At 38.6% G+C, this 18,095-nt stretch overlaps 4 protein-coding genes across 4 annotated transcripts; 2 read left to right on the top strand and 2 right to left on the bottom strand.

Moving 5' to 3' along the window:
- Positions 1-594: 594 nt before the first annotated feature.
- LOC132162080 (uncharacterized) lies at positions 595-2,675 on the top strand. The gene has a single exon (XM_059572327.1). It carries the CDS (start codon positions 929-931, stop codon positions 2,468-2,470), a length of 1,542 nt encoding a protein of 513 aa, XP_059428310.1. The 5' UTR covers positions 595-928; the 3' UTR covers positions 2,471-2,675.
- A 2,117-nt stretch (positions 2,676-4,792) lies between these two features.
- LOC132161591 (probable protein phosphatase 2C 65) lies at positions 4,793-7,410 on the top strand. Its single transcript, XM_059571744.1, has 5 exons — positions 4,793-5,008; positions 5,885-6,253; positions 6,449-6,566; positions 6,664-6,887; positions 6,985-7,410. Exons 1-5 carry the CDS (start codon positions 4,793-4,795, stop codon positions 7,282-7,284), a joined length of 1,227 nt encoding a protein of 408 aa, XP_059427727.1. The 3' UTR covers positions 7,285-7,410.
- A 131-nt stretch (positions 7,411-7,541) lies between these two features.
- LOC132161592 (aldose reductase-like) lies at positions 7,542-9,358 on the bottom strand. Its single transcript, XM_059571745.1, is given in 9 exon segments — positions 7,542-7,697; positions 7,785-8,027; positions 8,125-8,196; positions 8,287-8,333; positions 8,336-8,492; positions 8,600-8,687; positions 8,772-8,848; positions 8,931-8,981; positions 9,169-9,358. Coding segments are annotated over 9 exon segments (957 nt in total). The 5' UTR covers positions 9,301-9,358; the 3' UTR covers positions 7,542-7,607.
- A 4,589-nt stretch (positions 9,359-13,947) lies between these two features.
- Positions 13,948-16,796, bottom strand: LOC132161941 (patellin-6). The gene is made up of 4 exons (XM_059572165.1): positions 15,752-16,796; positions 15,550-15,674; positions 15,035-15,176; positions 13,948-14,467 (listed from the first exon to the last, which is right to left on the bottom strand). Exons 1-4 carry the CDS (start codon positions 16,478-16,480, stop codon positions 14,183-14,185), a joined length of 1,281 nt encoding a protein of 426 aa, XP_059428148.1. The 5' UTR covers positions 16,481-16,796; the 3' UTR covers positions 13,948-14,182.
- Between the last annotated feature and the right edge of the window lie 1,299 nt (positions 16,797-18,095).

Here is an 18,095-nt window from a genome sequence, read left to right as displayed (position 1 = left end):
TGAAATAGTTAATCTCCATTTCGGTGGGACAAAGATCTACGCAAGTACTCTTGCATCCTCCTGGTTGGGCAGAAATATGTCATATGTGAGAGGGGCCTCTTTTATCAATCTCTTACAAATTTTTCAGCCCTCTCTTCTCTTGGAATAGAGAAATTGTAAAGGATCTTAATTCTTATATTTGACCCATCTCATTTAACAAATTAATCATTAGATTTGTAGACTTATGAACTTCATATAAGTCAATGGTAAACCCCACAAATCTAATGATTGATATATTGAATTTGTAAAAAAGTATGGGTCAAATACGAAGAACTTATTGACCTATAGCATTTGTCTTTATTAAATTGATATTTGTGCATTCATGCATATCAAAAAATGTATATAGAATATTATTAAAAATATATATTTTTTATAGAAAATTTGAAGTCTTTCCCAATTATATTTCTAATAGGGGAAGACTTGTTAATTAGCGATAATGACATAGTCCTCAATTTTTCCACGCAACTCTATCCGCTCCTTTTACGCGTTGTAACCGGCTATTCCGGTCACCGCGCCGCGTTCAACCTTAATACACCTCCAGCTTTAGTCTCTATCTCCTCCTCATATACAACCCGTCTCAAGACTCGGTGGTGGACTGCGAGTGAAGGAAAGAGAATCATGGGTTCCGATATCGCCACCACCACCCCATAAAAAGAAACCCTCGCCTGCCCACAAAAACCCTACCATGTCTTCCCGTTTGGCCCCTCCTTTTCATCTCTATTTACCTATTTTGTGCAACTACCTCTCTCCTGGAAGTTCCTTGGTCGGAGCCAACCACACCTCCGCTCGTTTCTGCTCTCGCTAATCTCCGCCTTTCCCCCTTTCTCTCATACTACAGTTTTTTGGGTATTTTCTCAATCTTTTCAAAAGAGGGTGCAACATAACAAGCATGGAGCCTACCACAGGGAAGCCTGGCTGTTTGAGGAACGTTCTGGTACGGTTGCTTTTGTTCGGCGTTTTCGTCATCGTGGTCCGATTTGCCTACGTTGTTACGATAACCGGAGAGTCTTGCAACGTCGGGGACTTCTGTTTCTTCTCGTTGCCGGAGACTTTCAACTTCGTCATTGCCGGCGCCGGCCCCGGAGCCTCGGCCATTGTTGCGAGCGACGTCGTGAAGGCGACAAACGGCGGGGATCTCTACACGAGCAAGGACTGGATCGAGGCCGTTCATTACTACTCCTCGGTGTTCCAGGATCTGATCACCGAGGACCGCCTCTCACCGGAATCGAAGGCCTTGTGCGTGGAGTCCCCGACCGGACAGGACGTCTACACCCTGAGACAGATCGGAGTGAAGGACTCGATCGGAATTTTCAAGAAGGCCTCGCGGCCTTTGGTAATCAAGGCCCTCCCGAACAAAATCCCTTTCGGCGACGACACCTTTGACTTCGTTTTCTCCGGCGGGGCCCGCCTCGACAAGGCCTCCCGGCCGTTGGATCTCGCGGCGGAGATCGAACGGACGCTGAAACCCGAAGGGTTTCTGGTGGTCCACATCGGCGCGAACGACACGTATAGCTTCAATTCCTTTCTTGAGCTGTTCAATTCCTGCGATTTAATCAAATCACGCGACATCGACGGCTTGGATTCGTCGACGCCTCAAATACGCGAAGTTGTTCTGCGAAAACGGGTGGAAACCAATAATCTTGGCAGCGAGTTTGAGAAGCCCGAACCGGATTACAATTCGGAGAACAAGTGCTTGGTTCCGGGGCATAAGCGAAAGCTGGTTCGAAACGCGGAGCCGTTGATCACGGAGGAGCCATTGAAGCCGTGGATCACGTTGAAGAGGAATATAAAGAAGATAAGGTATTTACCGTCAATGGCTGATATAAGCTTTAAGAATAGGTATGTGTACATTGATGTTGGGGCTAGGAGTTACGGGTCTAGTATAGGAAGTTGGTTCAGGAAGCAATACCCAAAGCAAAACAGAACCTTCGAAGTGTATGCGATTGAGGCGGACAAGGCTTTTCACGAGGAGTATAGGATGAAGAAGAAGGTTACACTGTTGCCTTACGCGGCGTGGGTGAGGAATGAGACATTGTTGTTTGAGGTTAATCACGATCCGGGCAAGAGCGATGTCGATGATAAAGGTCGAGGAATGGGTAGAATTCGCCATTTGAGCGGCGGGAATGGCGGTGAGGTGAATGAGATTGAGGGGTTTGATTTTGCGGAGTGGCTGAAGAACACGGTGTCGGAGAAGGACTTTGTGGTGATGAAGATGGATGTGGAAGGGACGGAGTTCGATTTGATTCCGAGGTTGTTTGAGACCGGGGCGATTTGCTTGATCGACGAGATATTTCTCGAGTGTCATTACAATCGGTGGCAGAGATGTTGCCCTGGTGAGAGGAGTCCCAAGTATGAGAAAACCTACGGCCAATGCTTGGATCTTTTCTCTTCTTTGCGGCAAAGTGGGATTCTTGTTCATCAGTGGTGGTAACAGCAACTATACACATTCTCTTGTGACATCTTTTTCTTTGTTTTTTTTTTTACAGTTGAAAGGTTGTAGTTTTCTCTTGTTTTTTTTTTTTTTTTTTTAATTTTGATGTCAAGGGTTGTAGCTGAAAATGAAATTTTATTTGTTCATTGTTCTTCATTTGTTTAAAGCTGAACACAATTTGAAAGTGCTTTAATTTCTTCTTCAATCGAGCTTTAGATTTCCTTATTACTTCCATTCTGTTCATGTTTAGAATGCTATTATTTTCTGCATTATAGTACTCATCATAAATTCCATGTATATGTTTCTATGAAGTTAAAATTGTTTTTAGCAAGGTGGAGGGTGAGGGTGTGTAATTTACCTATTAAAAAAAAAAAAAAAAAGGATTTTCTTGGCTTTAAAGTAAAATCCAGATGTTAGAATAGTATGTATGAATTTTTATGAGCAAGATCTAGTGAAGGTGGTGTAAAGCAGCTTTAAAGTTTTATTTAGTACTTTATTGTTTGTATTGAGGAGCATATTGGTGATGGGGATTGGATACAGTCTCCAACAATTTCACAGCAACATTGCCAATGGGCTACATAATGGTGGGGGGGATGTGGGGTTGTTGAGAATTGATATAGCATGATTGGCACAAAAGGCTCCCAAAATTTGGAAGTTTGATGATGATTTTGACTTGTTGTCGTGGTGCTTTACTAATTAGAAGCGAATTGTTGTATAAACCTGAGAGAGAGATGCGCTAATTGGGGATCCAAATGAAATGGGATGTGATGTCTCATTCATTCTCATACCATTTTTTTCTTTGTGTTCATTGGTTGTGCTATAGCCCGTGACATGACAAGGGCGGACCTTTTTTCTCGCTAGTACGTGGTATGTCAGGCGCCAGACCCACTGAATCCATGGGCCTAAAACCGGGGTCTATCATCGCTCCTTGTTTTTACAGGAAAGGACGAAGAACAACAGCGCTTCGTGGGATCCGGAGCTGTGGGACTTTGACAATCTTTATCCAAAAATTCTCGAATTTGTCATGAAATTAGCGGAGAGTTAACCCAATTAAAGCAAATTAATAAACAGTATTACCCTCTGTTACTACCTATCATTGTCAGCACTTTTTGGATTAATTAAACAATGTTTCTCTCTGCTACCTAGTACCTACCCAATCCCTATCATTTTTAGCCGATTAAACATCTAAATCCTACACCCTATGCTCTGTCTATTTCCATGTCGCACTTCCCTTCTTTATCCAATTTCTTTAATCATTTGAACCGCTTTCTCGAGAAAAATGTACTTCTCTAATTCCCACTTAATTTAAAATGTTATCTTTTAAATGCTCAATTTCTTTTTTTCTTTTTTCCTTCCTTTAATATGGCGATATTAGTTCTCGAAGAAAATAAATAAATATCCATTCCTAAATTTTAGCCACTAGATTAGGAGTTTTTTTTTTTAAATGTTATTATTCACTTCCAGCTAAAAGGGTAACAGGATTGACTATCTCATGGTTCTAGATCATAATGCAGCTGTATTACACCTCAAGTGAAGGTGTGCACTATGATTGTATATTTGTTGAACCATTAACGGGATAGGATTAGAGGATCTCATAAACGTTCTACAATAACTTTGTGGTGGACTGTTACAATATTAACTATGATATGCCGCATTAGACCAATCAATTAATGCCATATAACTCTCGTTTGGCATATTACATAACGTGTCAAATAAGAGTCAAGTAACATTAATTGATTGGTCTTACATAGCATACTGATAATTAATTGGATGTAACTTAACTAAGAGACCTATTTAAAATCATATGAAAACATGAGGTTCTAGTTATCAAAATTGAAAAATTAGAGACTATATTGAAATTCCATGAAAAATTAGGAAGTAAATTTGATTTTTTTTTTTTTTTTTCTATACATAAAATTCCATATAAGTGATAAATATTAAGATGATAAAAAAAATTATTATAATTTTAAGAAATATAAATATAATAAAAAAAACTAAATTTTAGCCTACAATAAATGAGAGGTACGGTACTCCGGTAATTGTGCAACAGGTCGTGTCTTCCTTGCATTTTGTGAGAAAAAAGCTCTCCGACTCTACATATTTTCAGAGAACAAATTACCCCAAGACACATTGAAACAGGAGTACGCCGTTTTTTACTCTTAAATTCTAATCATTTGTTGCATTATTTGTCGTTAGATATATCCTACAATTTTTTTTTTTTTGTTTCTTCCTTCATTCCCCCGCCTAATCTTTCTGGGATTTTTGCTTGGATTTTGTTGGGTTTTCTTTGTTTTGGAAATTGTCATTCGTGGAGCTCCATACATGGGGGGAGTCTGTTGCAGTAAGGATGGCATGTACAGAGAGTCGTCCATGGAGGAAGACGTGGATGAAAGGGAAGACGAAGTTGATGAAGAGGATGATATCCGGCATGGAGACGGCGGGGCTCGTATAAGGTTGCAAGGGCCTTCGAGGTTCACATCCATGTACACCCAGCAAGGAAGAAAAGGAATCAATCAAGATTCCATGACAGTTTGGGAGGTAACTTTCATTTCTATCTTTTGCAATTCTTCCACGTATTTCGGATTTGCGGTTTCAAATTCTGCTTTTTTTTTTTTTAAAAAAAAGTAGTGATTTGAAAATGCAATTAAATATTTAGTAAAAATAAAATTTGGCTTAAAATCACACTTCAATAATGCGTTTTTTTTTTTTTTTGGTTGTAATTTTGAAAACATATATTTTTCTATCTTTTCAATCTGATATTTTTTCTCATGCGATTTTGCCAAATTGGTGAACTTAATGTTTTCATTGTAATCTAGAAGATCCTTTCCAATTGTGTTTTGTTATTCATCAGAATTTTGTTTAATTGTTATTGGCTCTATCTCTTTTATTAAATTACCAGTTATTCCAAAAGCTTAACCAGTAGTTTAATATGGTATCAAAACCAATAGTCCTATGATAACTAGTAGTTTAACATGATATCAGAATCAAAAGTCCTGCAATCGAATCTTAACTCCGTTAATTTACTCCTCATTTAAATTAAATATTTTACGTGTTGGGATTCAGCTATTAGAAATGAGTTTGAACCCACATGAGGGGTAATCTTCTATACGAGGACGAAATTAAGAGAACGAAATTAAGATTTCTCATAGAGGGTCCAAGTATGAATGAAGGTCCAATCCTAATTTTGACAGTGACTATTAGTCCTGTCATGCTTTTATATATGTCACTTTGCTAAACAATGCATTCATTTGGACAATCTACATCACACTGACGTCCGCCACAATAAAATTTAATTTCTTAATTGCTGACGTGTGAAGTGCCACGTGGACTATCGGCCTAGTTCATTTTCTTTTTTCATCTAATATATTATGTTGAGTGTTATGTTATTAAACTCGTGTAAAATTAATATTTCAGGGTTTTACTGGTGATAAAGAAATGTTATTCTGCGGCGTGTTCGATGGTCATGGTCCCTCCGGGCACAAAGTTGCACGCCATGTACGCGACACTTTACCCTTAAATCTCTCCGCAGCACTTAAATTCTCAAGAATCAACCGCAGCAAATATAGTGACGTTGATTTGGTTGATGAAGACGATGATGATAATCACAACAACAATGACGATACCATACATTGCGTTAGCGATAATAACAGTAGAAATCTGTCTTTGCCTTCATGGGAGGCCAGTTTGCTTGAAACTTTCAAGGAAACTGATGAAGTACTTTGTCAAGATTCCTCCATTGATAGCTTTTGCAGTGGTAGCACAGCGGTAGCTGTAGTTAAACAGGTACTTTTAGAGACAAAGTTGAAGGAGCCTCATATTGAACGATCCAGATTATTAGCACATAAATGTGAGAGAATTCCTATGAACTCTCTCATATTTATGGTTCGGATTGCTAGGAACTCTCTCACAATCCGAATAACAAAACTGCTGTGAACTAATCTATAGTTTTTTTATATATATTATTTTCCAAATTTTCAGGGTTGCCACTTGATAATTGCCAACTTGGGAGATTCTCGTGCGATTCTTTCCACTAGAGGAGACAATAATGAACTTCTTCCTATTCAACTCACAGCTGACATGAAACCTGATATTCTAAGTGGGTGTTTTTTTTGTCTTTCTCTTCCTCAAAGCATGAACAAACTAAACTATTAAGCCCAAATAAACATTGTTTATTAATTCTGATGTTGAATCAGGTGAAGCTGAAAGAATCAGAAATTGTAGAGGCAGAGTTTTTGCAATGCATGAAGAACCTGATGTTTATAGAATATGGATGCCTGATGAAGACTGCCCTGGTCTTGCTATGTCAAGGGCTTTCGGAGATTTCTGCCTCAAAGATCATGGCCTCATCTCAACCCCTGAAATTTCCTATAGGAAGCTTACAGACAATGATGAATTTATCGTTCTAGCAACCGATGGAGTAAGAGTTTTCGAATGCACAATTCAATTCAAAATCTGAGAATATATATATATTGAATTTGAGGAGCTGAAGATATTGGTTTGATTGCCTTTCGCAGGTGTGGGATGTATTAACAAACATTGAAGTTATAAGAATCGTTGCTTCTTCAAAGAAGCGATCCATGGCAGCCAAATTGTTGGTAAAACGTGCGGTTATAGCGTGGAGGCGTAAATACCCATGTTCCTCTGTTGACGATTGTACAGCCATATGCTTGTTCCTCACAAACCCACCAACTACGTTGACCAGGCCGGCGCCGGGGCCGGGAGTAATGACGGCCTGTGATGCAAGCTGCTCACGGCCGCTAGATAGGTCTATGTCCTTCAGATGTAAACGGCAAGGCTCAAAGAAAGTGAAGTAATTAAACTCGGTTTTGACGATTGCTGTGTCTTCAACCCCTAGATAGGTCTATGTCCTTCAGCTTTATCAATTGAAGCACTTTTTTAGGAGTATGAAGCTCGTTAGCAGAGTGATTTTCTCGTCGGATTTGTCTTCAACCCCTGAGGTTTTGTGAGTAATTAATACTAGTTAAATAATTAAATTTACGGTTTTTTATTAGTTTACATTTTTAAGATAATGTAATATGTTGAAAACAGAGTGAAAAACAGAGTAGAAAACTTTTATTTTCCCCAAAAGTTGGGGTCAGCTTATAAGGCCACTCATCTAATGGAAAAAACAGAGCAATCAGTCCTCATGGTCCCAGAGATCAGCTGCACTTTTGAATGGCCCTTCTTCCTTGTTAACAAGAAACTCTTCACCATCCAGCACTCTTTTCTGCACCCAGAACCAACAAGAAAAAGATTGTAATATAAAAGGAGAAAAAACTCTTAAGAATATAGAATAAATGGCACTATAAAGTACTTGATCCGGGAAACTGCAGAGGGCTTGGAAGTCTGGCTCTGGGATTTTCCACCCAAACACCTTGATGTTCTCTTTGATCCTATCGGGGTTGTTTGATTTGGGGATAACACTTGTCCCTCTCTGGATGGCCCACCTCACCAGCACCTGTCCTGGGCTCTTGTTCAGCTTCTTTGCTATCATTTCAACCGTCTGATCATGGAGCAGATCTCTGCCTCCTTCTGATGACCCCAGTGGTGAGTATGCCTAGCAGGGAATTTAATTCATGCACAAAAATCACCAGCAGAACCATACAACAAATATCAATAGCTCATGAGCTCATCCAGATCAGTAATAGCCTTACAGTGACATGAACACCATTCTTCTTGCATGCCTCCAGCATTTTGTCGTTTCTCCAACCAGGATGCATCTCCACCTGAGCCCCAAAACAATTTTGGTTTCTTTTTTATAATACATATACCATTTAAGTTCTGTATAAATATGTATTTTAATGTAATGTCATCACCTGACACACAGAGGGAGTGGTTTGGGCAAAGCCCAGAAGCTTATTGACTTCTTCAGACTGAAATTGGAAATGCCAATGTCCCTAACGAGATTTTCTTTGACAAGCTTCTCCATTTCTCTCCACACCCCTTCCATGTCGAAGTCCAATATCTCCCCTGCTTTAGGAGGTCTGCTGGCTCCATCCTTAACGTGGAAGGGCCAATGAATCTGCCATACAAGATTATTCGAAGTCACAAAAGCATTGACAAAGCAACCACAGCCTCACATTCAAGTGACAAGCACAAAATAAAGAGAAAATTACATATAAAGATTACCAAATAAAGATCTAGGTAGTCAAGTTGGAGCTCTTGAAGAGTATTTTTCAGAGCAGTTCGAACTCTATCAGGAGACAAGTCGGTGCACCTGAAATCACCCTCCACATAACATTAAATAAGTTTCTGATTTGCATAGTTTTACTTCATTAACTAAGATTTACCAGCTAATTACCATAGCTTAGAAGTGACAAAGAGATCCTTCCTCTCAATCCCTGCTTCCTTCATGGCAGCCTGGATTCCGCGCCCAACCTGCCAGAAGACACACACGTATCGGTCATTTTTCTTGCTGCCTATTTAGCTTTTCAGAACAGAGAGAGAGAGAGAGATATGCCTCCTGTTCAACTTCGTACATTGGAGCCGTATCTATGTGTCTATAACCAGCCTGCACAAAGGTAAAAATCCCAGTTCATATTAGTTTACAATGACAGGTTATAAGAAGCAGCATAGAGCAGAGGAAATTCGGGGGAAAAAATTTGCAGAATCCTTCTAAAACCCAAGAGAGCAATTAAAGAAGAACAATTGCAAATTTACAATAGAAAAATGAAAATGTTAGCAGTAGGCAGCAGTACCTCAACAATTGCAGTGAAAACGGATTCCCTGGCCTTGGAACCAGACTTCCAAGTGCCCAATCCAACGGCTGGTATAGTGTGGCCACTCAACAGCCTGAAGGACTGTGCCTCTTGATCTTGCGGTGCAAACATTGCCTGTGGCTGTGCCTTAATTCCTTTTCTTCCCTTCAAGAAGGTTTGACTTCTGAGGATTTGGCGGTAGAGATGGATGTATCATGCATGTGTGTGTATATATATAGGGCTCCATGGTTTGGTGCATGTAAGACACATTCAAGGCCGCTAGTGCTGGCCTGTCGCTGTCTGGTTCAGCTCTTTTACACGTTTGCCTCTTCATTTTTCCTCTTTTCTGCTGTGCTGCCACTATAGTTTATGAAATGATTCTGAAGAAATTCTTTCCACTAATCTATTAAATTCATGTAATTCTCACATGCTTGTGATTCTCACTTTTAAAATGGATGTGAGATCAAGTAATAACATATATCAATTTCAGGAAATTGTTTTTTCCTGATCATAAGGGACTTCATCACCAAAATTTAGATGTTTACTCCAAGTTTACCATCACATTAGCTACATTATCCCTTAAATGGGGGGTCCAATGCTGTGGTTTTTTTTTTTTTTTTTGTAAAAGTTGAAGCATTCTTAGAAGGACCTCAATAAATGGGCCTCAATTGCCCATCTTCTGGGTCAATGAGGAGCGCAGGTGATGGGCAATGGCCCATCACTTGGTTGATTAGGGGAGTGCAGGTTTTAATGGGCCAACAGGTGGCCCGTGAGAAAATCGTGTCTGAAATTCGGCCTGGGACAGCTGACCGCTAACCGCCTATATATATATATATGTCTGCACAAGAGGGAAAGGGGGATTCGAACTAGTAATATCAATTTTATGAGACGTGGTTTCAGCTGATTGAGTTATCTCTCGGAGACATCATATATAATACATGAAACATCATTTTGGTATTTAAATATGTAAAAAATTTATAAAAATTTCAGTTGGATCCGAATTGATTGGGATTGAGATGTGTCCCAAATCGATATATAATTGACACGTGTGCCAATCCTAATTGAAATTTGGCCCAAACTGAATCCAAGTTAAATAAAAAGAGAGATTCTCAACAAAGTGCAATTAAAAACCAAAATAAACTTATTTTATCTAATAATCTGTTCAATTTTCCAAATATAATCTCATATTTGCCTTGTAATTATAGGTTTAGACACTAGGGAATTCCAATTTAATATGCCGACTGGCGGAGCCTCACATGTAGACCAGAGTGGCCATGGTCTTTTTATTCTTTCTTAATTTTCATATATCTCATAATAATCTATTGATATGCACAAGCCACCCCTAATAAAATAATACTGGACCCCCAGAATCTTTTAAACTCTTATTATACTTTTATAAATGTGAGGGTGTTCATAGACAATATGTAAGTAGTTAAGTTTAACTTCCGAGAATGTCTTTTTCTTTGCAGCATGTTTGCCGAAGGACTCGACTGGACTAGACCAAACCCAAAAAATTTATCTCAAAATTAATTCCAACATTCTTACTTTTTATATTATATCAATTACTTTTTATTATTATTTAAATATAAAAATCACTACAAAATAATTTTTTTAAAAAACTTTTTAACACAAAATATTCTTACTATTTTTTTCACATCAATCAAATCTGCTACAGTTCTAATCAACTCTCTTTTTCAAGTCTTTTGCTAAACACACAAGTCTTTCTATATCATTAAAATCTTTATTTTCTATTATTAAAATAAAAATATTAACAAACAACGGACCAAAAATACTATTTCACAACACAAAAATAATTTTTTATTTTTACATCACATGCCACCTTTTCAAAATTTTTTATTTAAAAAAAATAATAAAAAAAGATGACAGTAGAAAGCGTGGTGAAGGTACAAATAGAATAGGGGGAAGAGAGACATAGTGCCACCTGATGAGCAACATAAGGTACCATAATAATTGAGGGTGTACACCACTTTCTTTGTTGCACAAGAAACCAACCAACGGCCCCCACCAGTGCCACTATTAAATAGAAAGAAATAGGTGAGAGGTACCCCCACACATTATTTAATTCTGCATTAATATGCCTAAATGGATTTATCCGGCTAACTATTTAAGCCTACATTTAGTTTGCTGTTATAGTAGTTACTTAATTTGGTGAATATTGTTGTGACTTCCTAATTATGTCTTTTTTTTTTTTTTTGGTATATATGTAAGATATGCATGTGACTTTGTAATGTTATTATATAATTGGAATAATAAAAATGAATAATTTAAATTACAAAAAAAAAAGAAAAAAAAAAGGTTATTTTATATTTGAGTTTAACTTTGGTCAGAAGCATTCTTAAAACCCCTATTTTAGAGCCCCCAATCCCTGACTGACACCTAAGCAAAAACTCAAAAATTGCACCAACATAACCTAAACCCACATGCACTAGATTTGTTTGAGACAGAAAAAAAGAAAAGCTAAAAGAACTTGAGAAGGGGTCTGGCTAGACCCTTTCGTGAACCACGACAGACCCATGCCGCGGGTCTGTTGTGGGTTTCGCCAGACCCATGGTGTGGGTCACCTCTCTTCGACGTCGGTTTTCGGTCTTAAGGGTAATAAAATCTTTAAAGGGTTAACCTTCTACCTCTATGTTTTAGATTTAAATCCAAAAACAATTTTTAAGGTATTAGAAACGGATTTTGGGGCCTTAAAAACAGGTTTCGAAGCGGATTTCGTCGGGTCACGGCGGGTTTGAAAGCGGGTCATGGCCGATGAGACCCACGCCGGCTGTGGGTTTGCTGGGTTTGGTGGCCAAGGGTCTTTTTAGTATTTTTTTTCCAGTTTGATTTGCTATATTTGTTCTCATTTTGGTTTTTTGTAATTTACTTTAAATGATGATGTGGCACATGCTAATTGGGTGCTGTAAAAGTGGTAGTTTGCAGATGGTCCGTACCATAGGGGCTCTCTTTATATTTTCTATTGCTTCTAAACTGGATATTAGAGTGGCCAAACTACATGGTTGTTGAAAGTGGTGGTTTGGCTACTCTTGTCCCTTGGATGGAATCATTCATTTAAAATTTGCTCATGTTAAAGCTATTACATAGCACACAATGTCCTACATATTGCACGCAATTATGGTTCAATACAATAAGGTAGGGTTGGCAAAACGGGTTCATATGTCGGGTTCATGTCAACCCGGTTAATCTGCCAACCCAAACACGACACATTTATTAAATGGGTGATCCGTGTAAGATCTGAACCCACTTAACCTAAATCATAATTCTAAAATTACATGTTGTGTTCGTGGGTTAAATTGCCAGCCCTACATTAAGCTTAAGGTTTCATTTAACATTAGCAAATAACTCAAATACAAAACATTTTTAAAAATACAAATTCACTTTTATTTCATCATTATTCCACACTATCAACAACTCAAGGTAACTACTAATTAGCTTGGAGACAGAGATAAAAATAAAATTTCTAACATTACTCTTATGTCACCTTAAAATATTTTTCAATTAAAAAAAAAAAAAAAAAAACTTCTTCCAAAACACATGACAAACCCACCCAAAACGTTTGGGTCAATTTTGTGCTGAGGATTGGTGATGGGGTATTAAAATTTCCTCAACCAAGTAAATAGATTGCATTTAAATCTAAGCAAAAGGTCCAACAGAAAGAAATGAAGACGAAAACAAATTTCATAAGAAAGTCATCAACAAAATTCGACAACACACCACAATTTTCGAACCCTGCGCTTTCTAAAACGTGAGACCGTGACCCATCATCTTCATGGTAATTTCCATCATAGATTTGCAGAAAAATCATTTCATTTCATTTTGGATGTAGCATCATTTCATGTCAAACAAAACCTTCAAAAGCAGCAACCCCTATGGTGCAGTCAATATCTCATCCCCACTTTTGATTACCCCAACAACAACAACAACATCCTGATTGAATGAAAGAGACCATAGAGAATGACTTATAATGGTGTGATCAATTTTGACAAAACGGGAAATAAATTAGAGTCGAAGAGTTTAATTTATCTAATTAAGTAGATTTGATTACAATTAATACATATAATTTTATTCTTATATCGGGACACCGACAGGCTACGACCAGTCTTCTTCATTGAAATTTCCAACATTGTAATAGGAGAATATCATTTGTTATCTTTTGGATGGTAGTTCTCATATCATGTCAAAAACCTTCAAAAGCAGCAACCCCAGAGTGCAGTGCAGTCAATATCTCTTCCCCGCTTTTTCCAACTTTTGATTACCCCAACAACGCCACCCCTCAATGAAAGAGACAATTGAGAACCAGAGAAAGCATGGCGACCATTAAGCAATCCCTTTCCAAGGGCCAGACACAAAGCAAATTTCACTCTGTTTACTGTCACCACCAACCGATCCTCTTTTATCATAACACAACCCCCCCTCCCCCCTTTTTGTAAGACAGTTTTTAAGGTGAATTCTGCTCAAAATTTATATCATTTACAGCATAGACTGAATTTAGGCTATGAGATCCAGCGTCTAGAGAGAAGGAATTAAGAATTTAAGATCCTTTTTAGTGCGCATTTAAACTAATAATATCAAATTAGTTATATTGTAAAAATATTTTTATCTCCTCAAAAATTGAAAAGACAAATTTTTTTTTTTCAATATAACTAACTAAATATTCCGTTCAAATGAAATAAAAAAGATTCTATTCTAGAGAGAGCTACATGTCGTTAGAGCGGACCGCCGCCGTGAAACAAAAGACACCAACCAAACACCAAGACAAAGCAAAACTGTGTCTCTGGCACAAACAGATACAATGTACTGACATAAGCAAAGTTGAACTGCTTTTCTTCTACACTAAGCAAAATATATAATGCCACCAATTTTTATACATTACACTAGTACTATCAAGTAGAGTTTTTTAAGGTAAAGTTCAGAGCAGTAACAGCATTGATTTAAACCCCTCAAAAAGAACATAAACAAGAATTAAAAAAAAAAAAACACCCTTTTGATTTAATTAAGCATAGTTGTAGGTAGATGGTACTATGGCTGTGGATTTGCGCACAATGTAACGATATGCAGCAACTTTTTTCCTCCTGGAGGCAGTGTTATCTACTGAGAGCACCATTTTGCCAGCTTCACGCGGTGTGAAGGAGTTGTGAATTGCTTCTTCCGAGGCGGCCATCTTCCTCGGCTTCTCCACTGCAATTGTGTAGCTGCCTTCTGCACTCGGCACGAACTCTGCACTGTACTCCAACTCCCAGCCCCCCACCACTATGTCCCATGTGATCGTTGCTCCAGCCTAATGAGCCCAATACCATAACAATTAAACCATTATTTTGGGAATATATATATATATTATAGAGAGCTTTGACCATGATCCAAAACTAAAGTTGTAAACAAATGATACCCAGCTCATTTCCCATCAACCAGTGTTGTTACAAATCTCCTCACAAGATATCTTGCCAGTCCAATTTATAATTGATAAAATGATTAAATAAAAAATTCAATTTTAAGGAAATTATAGTAAAAGTTGAAGACGGGTAATTTGTTGTTCGAATTACTAGTAAAAGAGTCGACTTGCCCAAATAGGAGGGCGGGTTGCTGAGAACTGCTCAGCAAATAGACCCATAAGAGTTCACTTACACTAACAACTCAGGGAGCAAAATTAATGGAGATATCTGTATCTATTTATTAATGTGTTTTTTCATTATATTTTTAGAAGTTTGTTAATGTTTTTATTTTGAGAAGAATAAATAAAAGATAAGAAGCAAAAATATTAAGGAGTCTGCAATAGATATTTAAGTTCAGTACTAATATAATAAAAAGGACCATAAATAAAATAAATAAATAGAGATAATAAAGGAACCTCAATCCCCTCGATCTGTATATTAACTTTCTCGCCGCCTTTAACGGTGAAGTCGGAGGCCGGTTTCGGGGGACCGTTCTGGAGATCACTGGGTCGACTCAGTCCGCCATACTGAACCGGAACATCCTCAGGCCTAATAAACCTGTCCAGAAAAGCAAAACCCAGCTTAGCAAACAAGCTCCAAGTAGGCACAATGTGAAGGTGAAAGATGAAGATTACCGCGCAAAAGAGCACGAAGGAAAAGACTACAGAGTTGTTGTACAGAGACAGCAAAAAATCAAAGCAGCTTGTCTTGACCAAAAGAAACAAAAACCCAAAACCAGAAATGTCAAAAAGTAGACTGGGAAATCATAGGGCGTCTCGGAACCATAAACATATTTGCAGAAAACGTTGAAATGAAGAAGATTCTCAATCAAATTACTCAGTGCAGAGCAGGAACTAGACAAAGAACGCCGCGGGTAATAGTAATTATTTGACAGTAGTAAAAGAAGCAGCAAGATAAGAGAGAACTTTACTTGTAGAGTGTCTCGGCCACATTCCCTTCCTTAGAAATCACGAACTTGCTCTTGGTTCGCTGAGTTAGAAACGGGCTGAACATTGAATACAGCATGCTGAAGTACCACGGAACATTGATGAAAATCTGAACCCACCAAAAAAAAAAAAAAAGATTAGAGAAGAAAAGTAAACAAAGATCATGAAATGAAATAGGAATTTTACCTTGCGAGCGACCAGTTCGGGGTAGTTATCTTGAAACAGTGAGAGGATGTGATTAGAAGCGACCCTGAGCTCTCTTTTGGGCATGTCTTTGAGATCGGTGACCTGAATCATGGAATTAACACCACCGGGCTTAAAATGCAGAAGCTTGATTCCTCTCTCAAGCACCTGAACTCTCCACCTCAAGAACTTTTGGAGCTTCTCCTCGTCGCCGAAGATCCTCTCGTACATGTCTTTGTCTCTGAAAAGCCCATAGGCATTATAGCAAACAGGGTGACCCTCTCTGTCATAGCCATGCATATAGGCTACCACACCCTCAAGCTCCTTGAAACCCAGTTCCTCTTCAACAACATTATCAGCTCCAAAATCACTCCTCCATGACAAACACTTGAGCAACATGTTGAGCGAGTCCGAGACTCTGAAGTCCCTTGCTCGCAGAAACTTCAAAAGCACCACATCCGCCTTCTCGTCGTCGCCCAAGAGAGGAATGCCCCACATGGAGGCATCAGCGGCTTCAGAGGCCGACAGCTTGTCCTTGAGCTCCTTGAGAGCTTTCTTCTCAGAGGACTTGAGGTTGGACACGAAGTATGTGTCCTCCTTGAAGGAAGGAGAGCGGAGCGTGGCGGCCTCCATCAGCGTCGTCACCAAGCTTTTCTTGTACGGCTTCGGCGACGCCTCTGGGAGGTCTTGCAGTGGGCTCTTCTGGATGGAGATGGGCGATGCGGCTTCCATTAATGGGTTTTTCGAGTGAGACCCAAATGGTATCTCTGTGTGAAAAATTGCAAAAGAGTTTAGAGAGAAAGGAGGAGACAATGTATGCAACGAAGCTCTGCTCTGGATTCTCTGCGAAAAGCTCTGAGCCCAGGGCTCTCTCTATCCAGAGAAAGAGATGGGGACAGACACACACAAGCGGAAACAGAGAGATTTGAGCCGCGATTCTGGTTTGAACATTCAAAAACAGCTTAAAAGCATAGGATTTTGAATGTGAGAGGGTGTGACCACACGCGCTGTGGTGGTGCGAATAGGTTTTCAAAATCGAGCCACCGGCCGAGCCGAGCCGGTTTTCAGTATACTCGTACGGAAGGAAGAGAGCGGTGGGAGTGGGACTGTGGAGTTGGAGTGGGAGTGGGAGTGGGAGGTGGGAGTGTAGAGAGGGCAATAATAATTGAGGACTCGGCGCACGAGTAAGCCGTGCACAGAGCACGGGTTTTATTGCGTCAAAAGTGGGACCCACAAGCCTTAAAATTAAAAACCGAATTGCCGTTTTTGCCCATCAGCTCTTTTTTCCCCCCCTTTTTTTTTTCTCGCCACGTGTGGGGCCCTCTCACTGTGACACGCCTCCCGAGCTCGAATTTCGGGCTACACACAAACAGTAAAACACAGTGTTGTCTTTTCTGAAAATCTTCCAAACAAACGAACGGTCCAAAGAAAACAAAAGAAAACACCGAAAAAGAAAATTGACTGTGTTTTGCCCTCCACTTTGGGGCAGGGTTTACTTTATTTTAACCAATTAACACATAATTGTTCTCTAATTAAGCTGAAGTGCTGGGATAACCCATCTCTTTAAACAAAATTTCTTTGCTCGATACGTGTATACTCATGTGCAATTGGATAGATACAATTCACAACCAATCATGGATTCACACATAGCATAGCTAAATCACATAATTATTTTATAATTAAGTGGTTTCTATTGAGGCGGTATTCTCTTGTTTAAAATCTTATAATTGAATGGATACAATTCACAACCAATCACGGATTCACACATAACATAACTAAATCACATAATTATTTTATAATTAAGTAGTTTTTATTGAGGTGGTTGTTCTGTTGTTTAAAGTCTTAGAAACAAGACCATGCTAAAATGATTGGATAAGCTCTTTGTTTAAAATAGTATTTATCGTCAATCGTTAGACAAAAATTGTTAGATGCATACGTCTACACACGTGCAATTTGTAAACAATCAATCGTCGATTCACATGTAACATAGCATAAACACGTAATTGTTCTCTAATTAAGTGGTTTTTAGTGAGGTAATTGTTCTATTGACAGGATACATTATATGTTATGTTTTATACGTGTATATAGTATATACATGTGCACCCATTCACACATAACATAGCTGAATTAGTCAATTTATTGTAAAATTATAATAATTTTATATAAGTTTGTAATATGAAAGGGGGTTTATAGTAAGTACGTAGACAAAGTGAAAGCAGAAAACAGTAATCATGCTTCTACTGATCTAATGTTTCTTTCTTGTAGTTTACTCTGATAGTGGGATCTGTTATCAAGTGAATTAATTAACAATAATGTTGCCCAGAAGATAAGGGACGTAATTAATAAT

Source organism: Corylus avellana, chromosome ca9, assembly GCF_901000735.1.
Source record: "Corylus avellana chromosome ca9, CavTom2PMs-1.0".
In the NCBI taxonomy this organism is placed as follows: Eukaryota; Viridiplantae; Streptophyta; class Magnoliopsida; order Fagales; family Betulaceae; genus Corylus; species Corylus avellana.
Note: the sequence above shows the minus strand (reverse complement) of the source record. Positions and strands in the feature narration are given on the sequence as shown.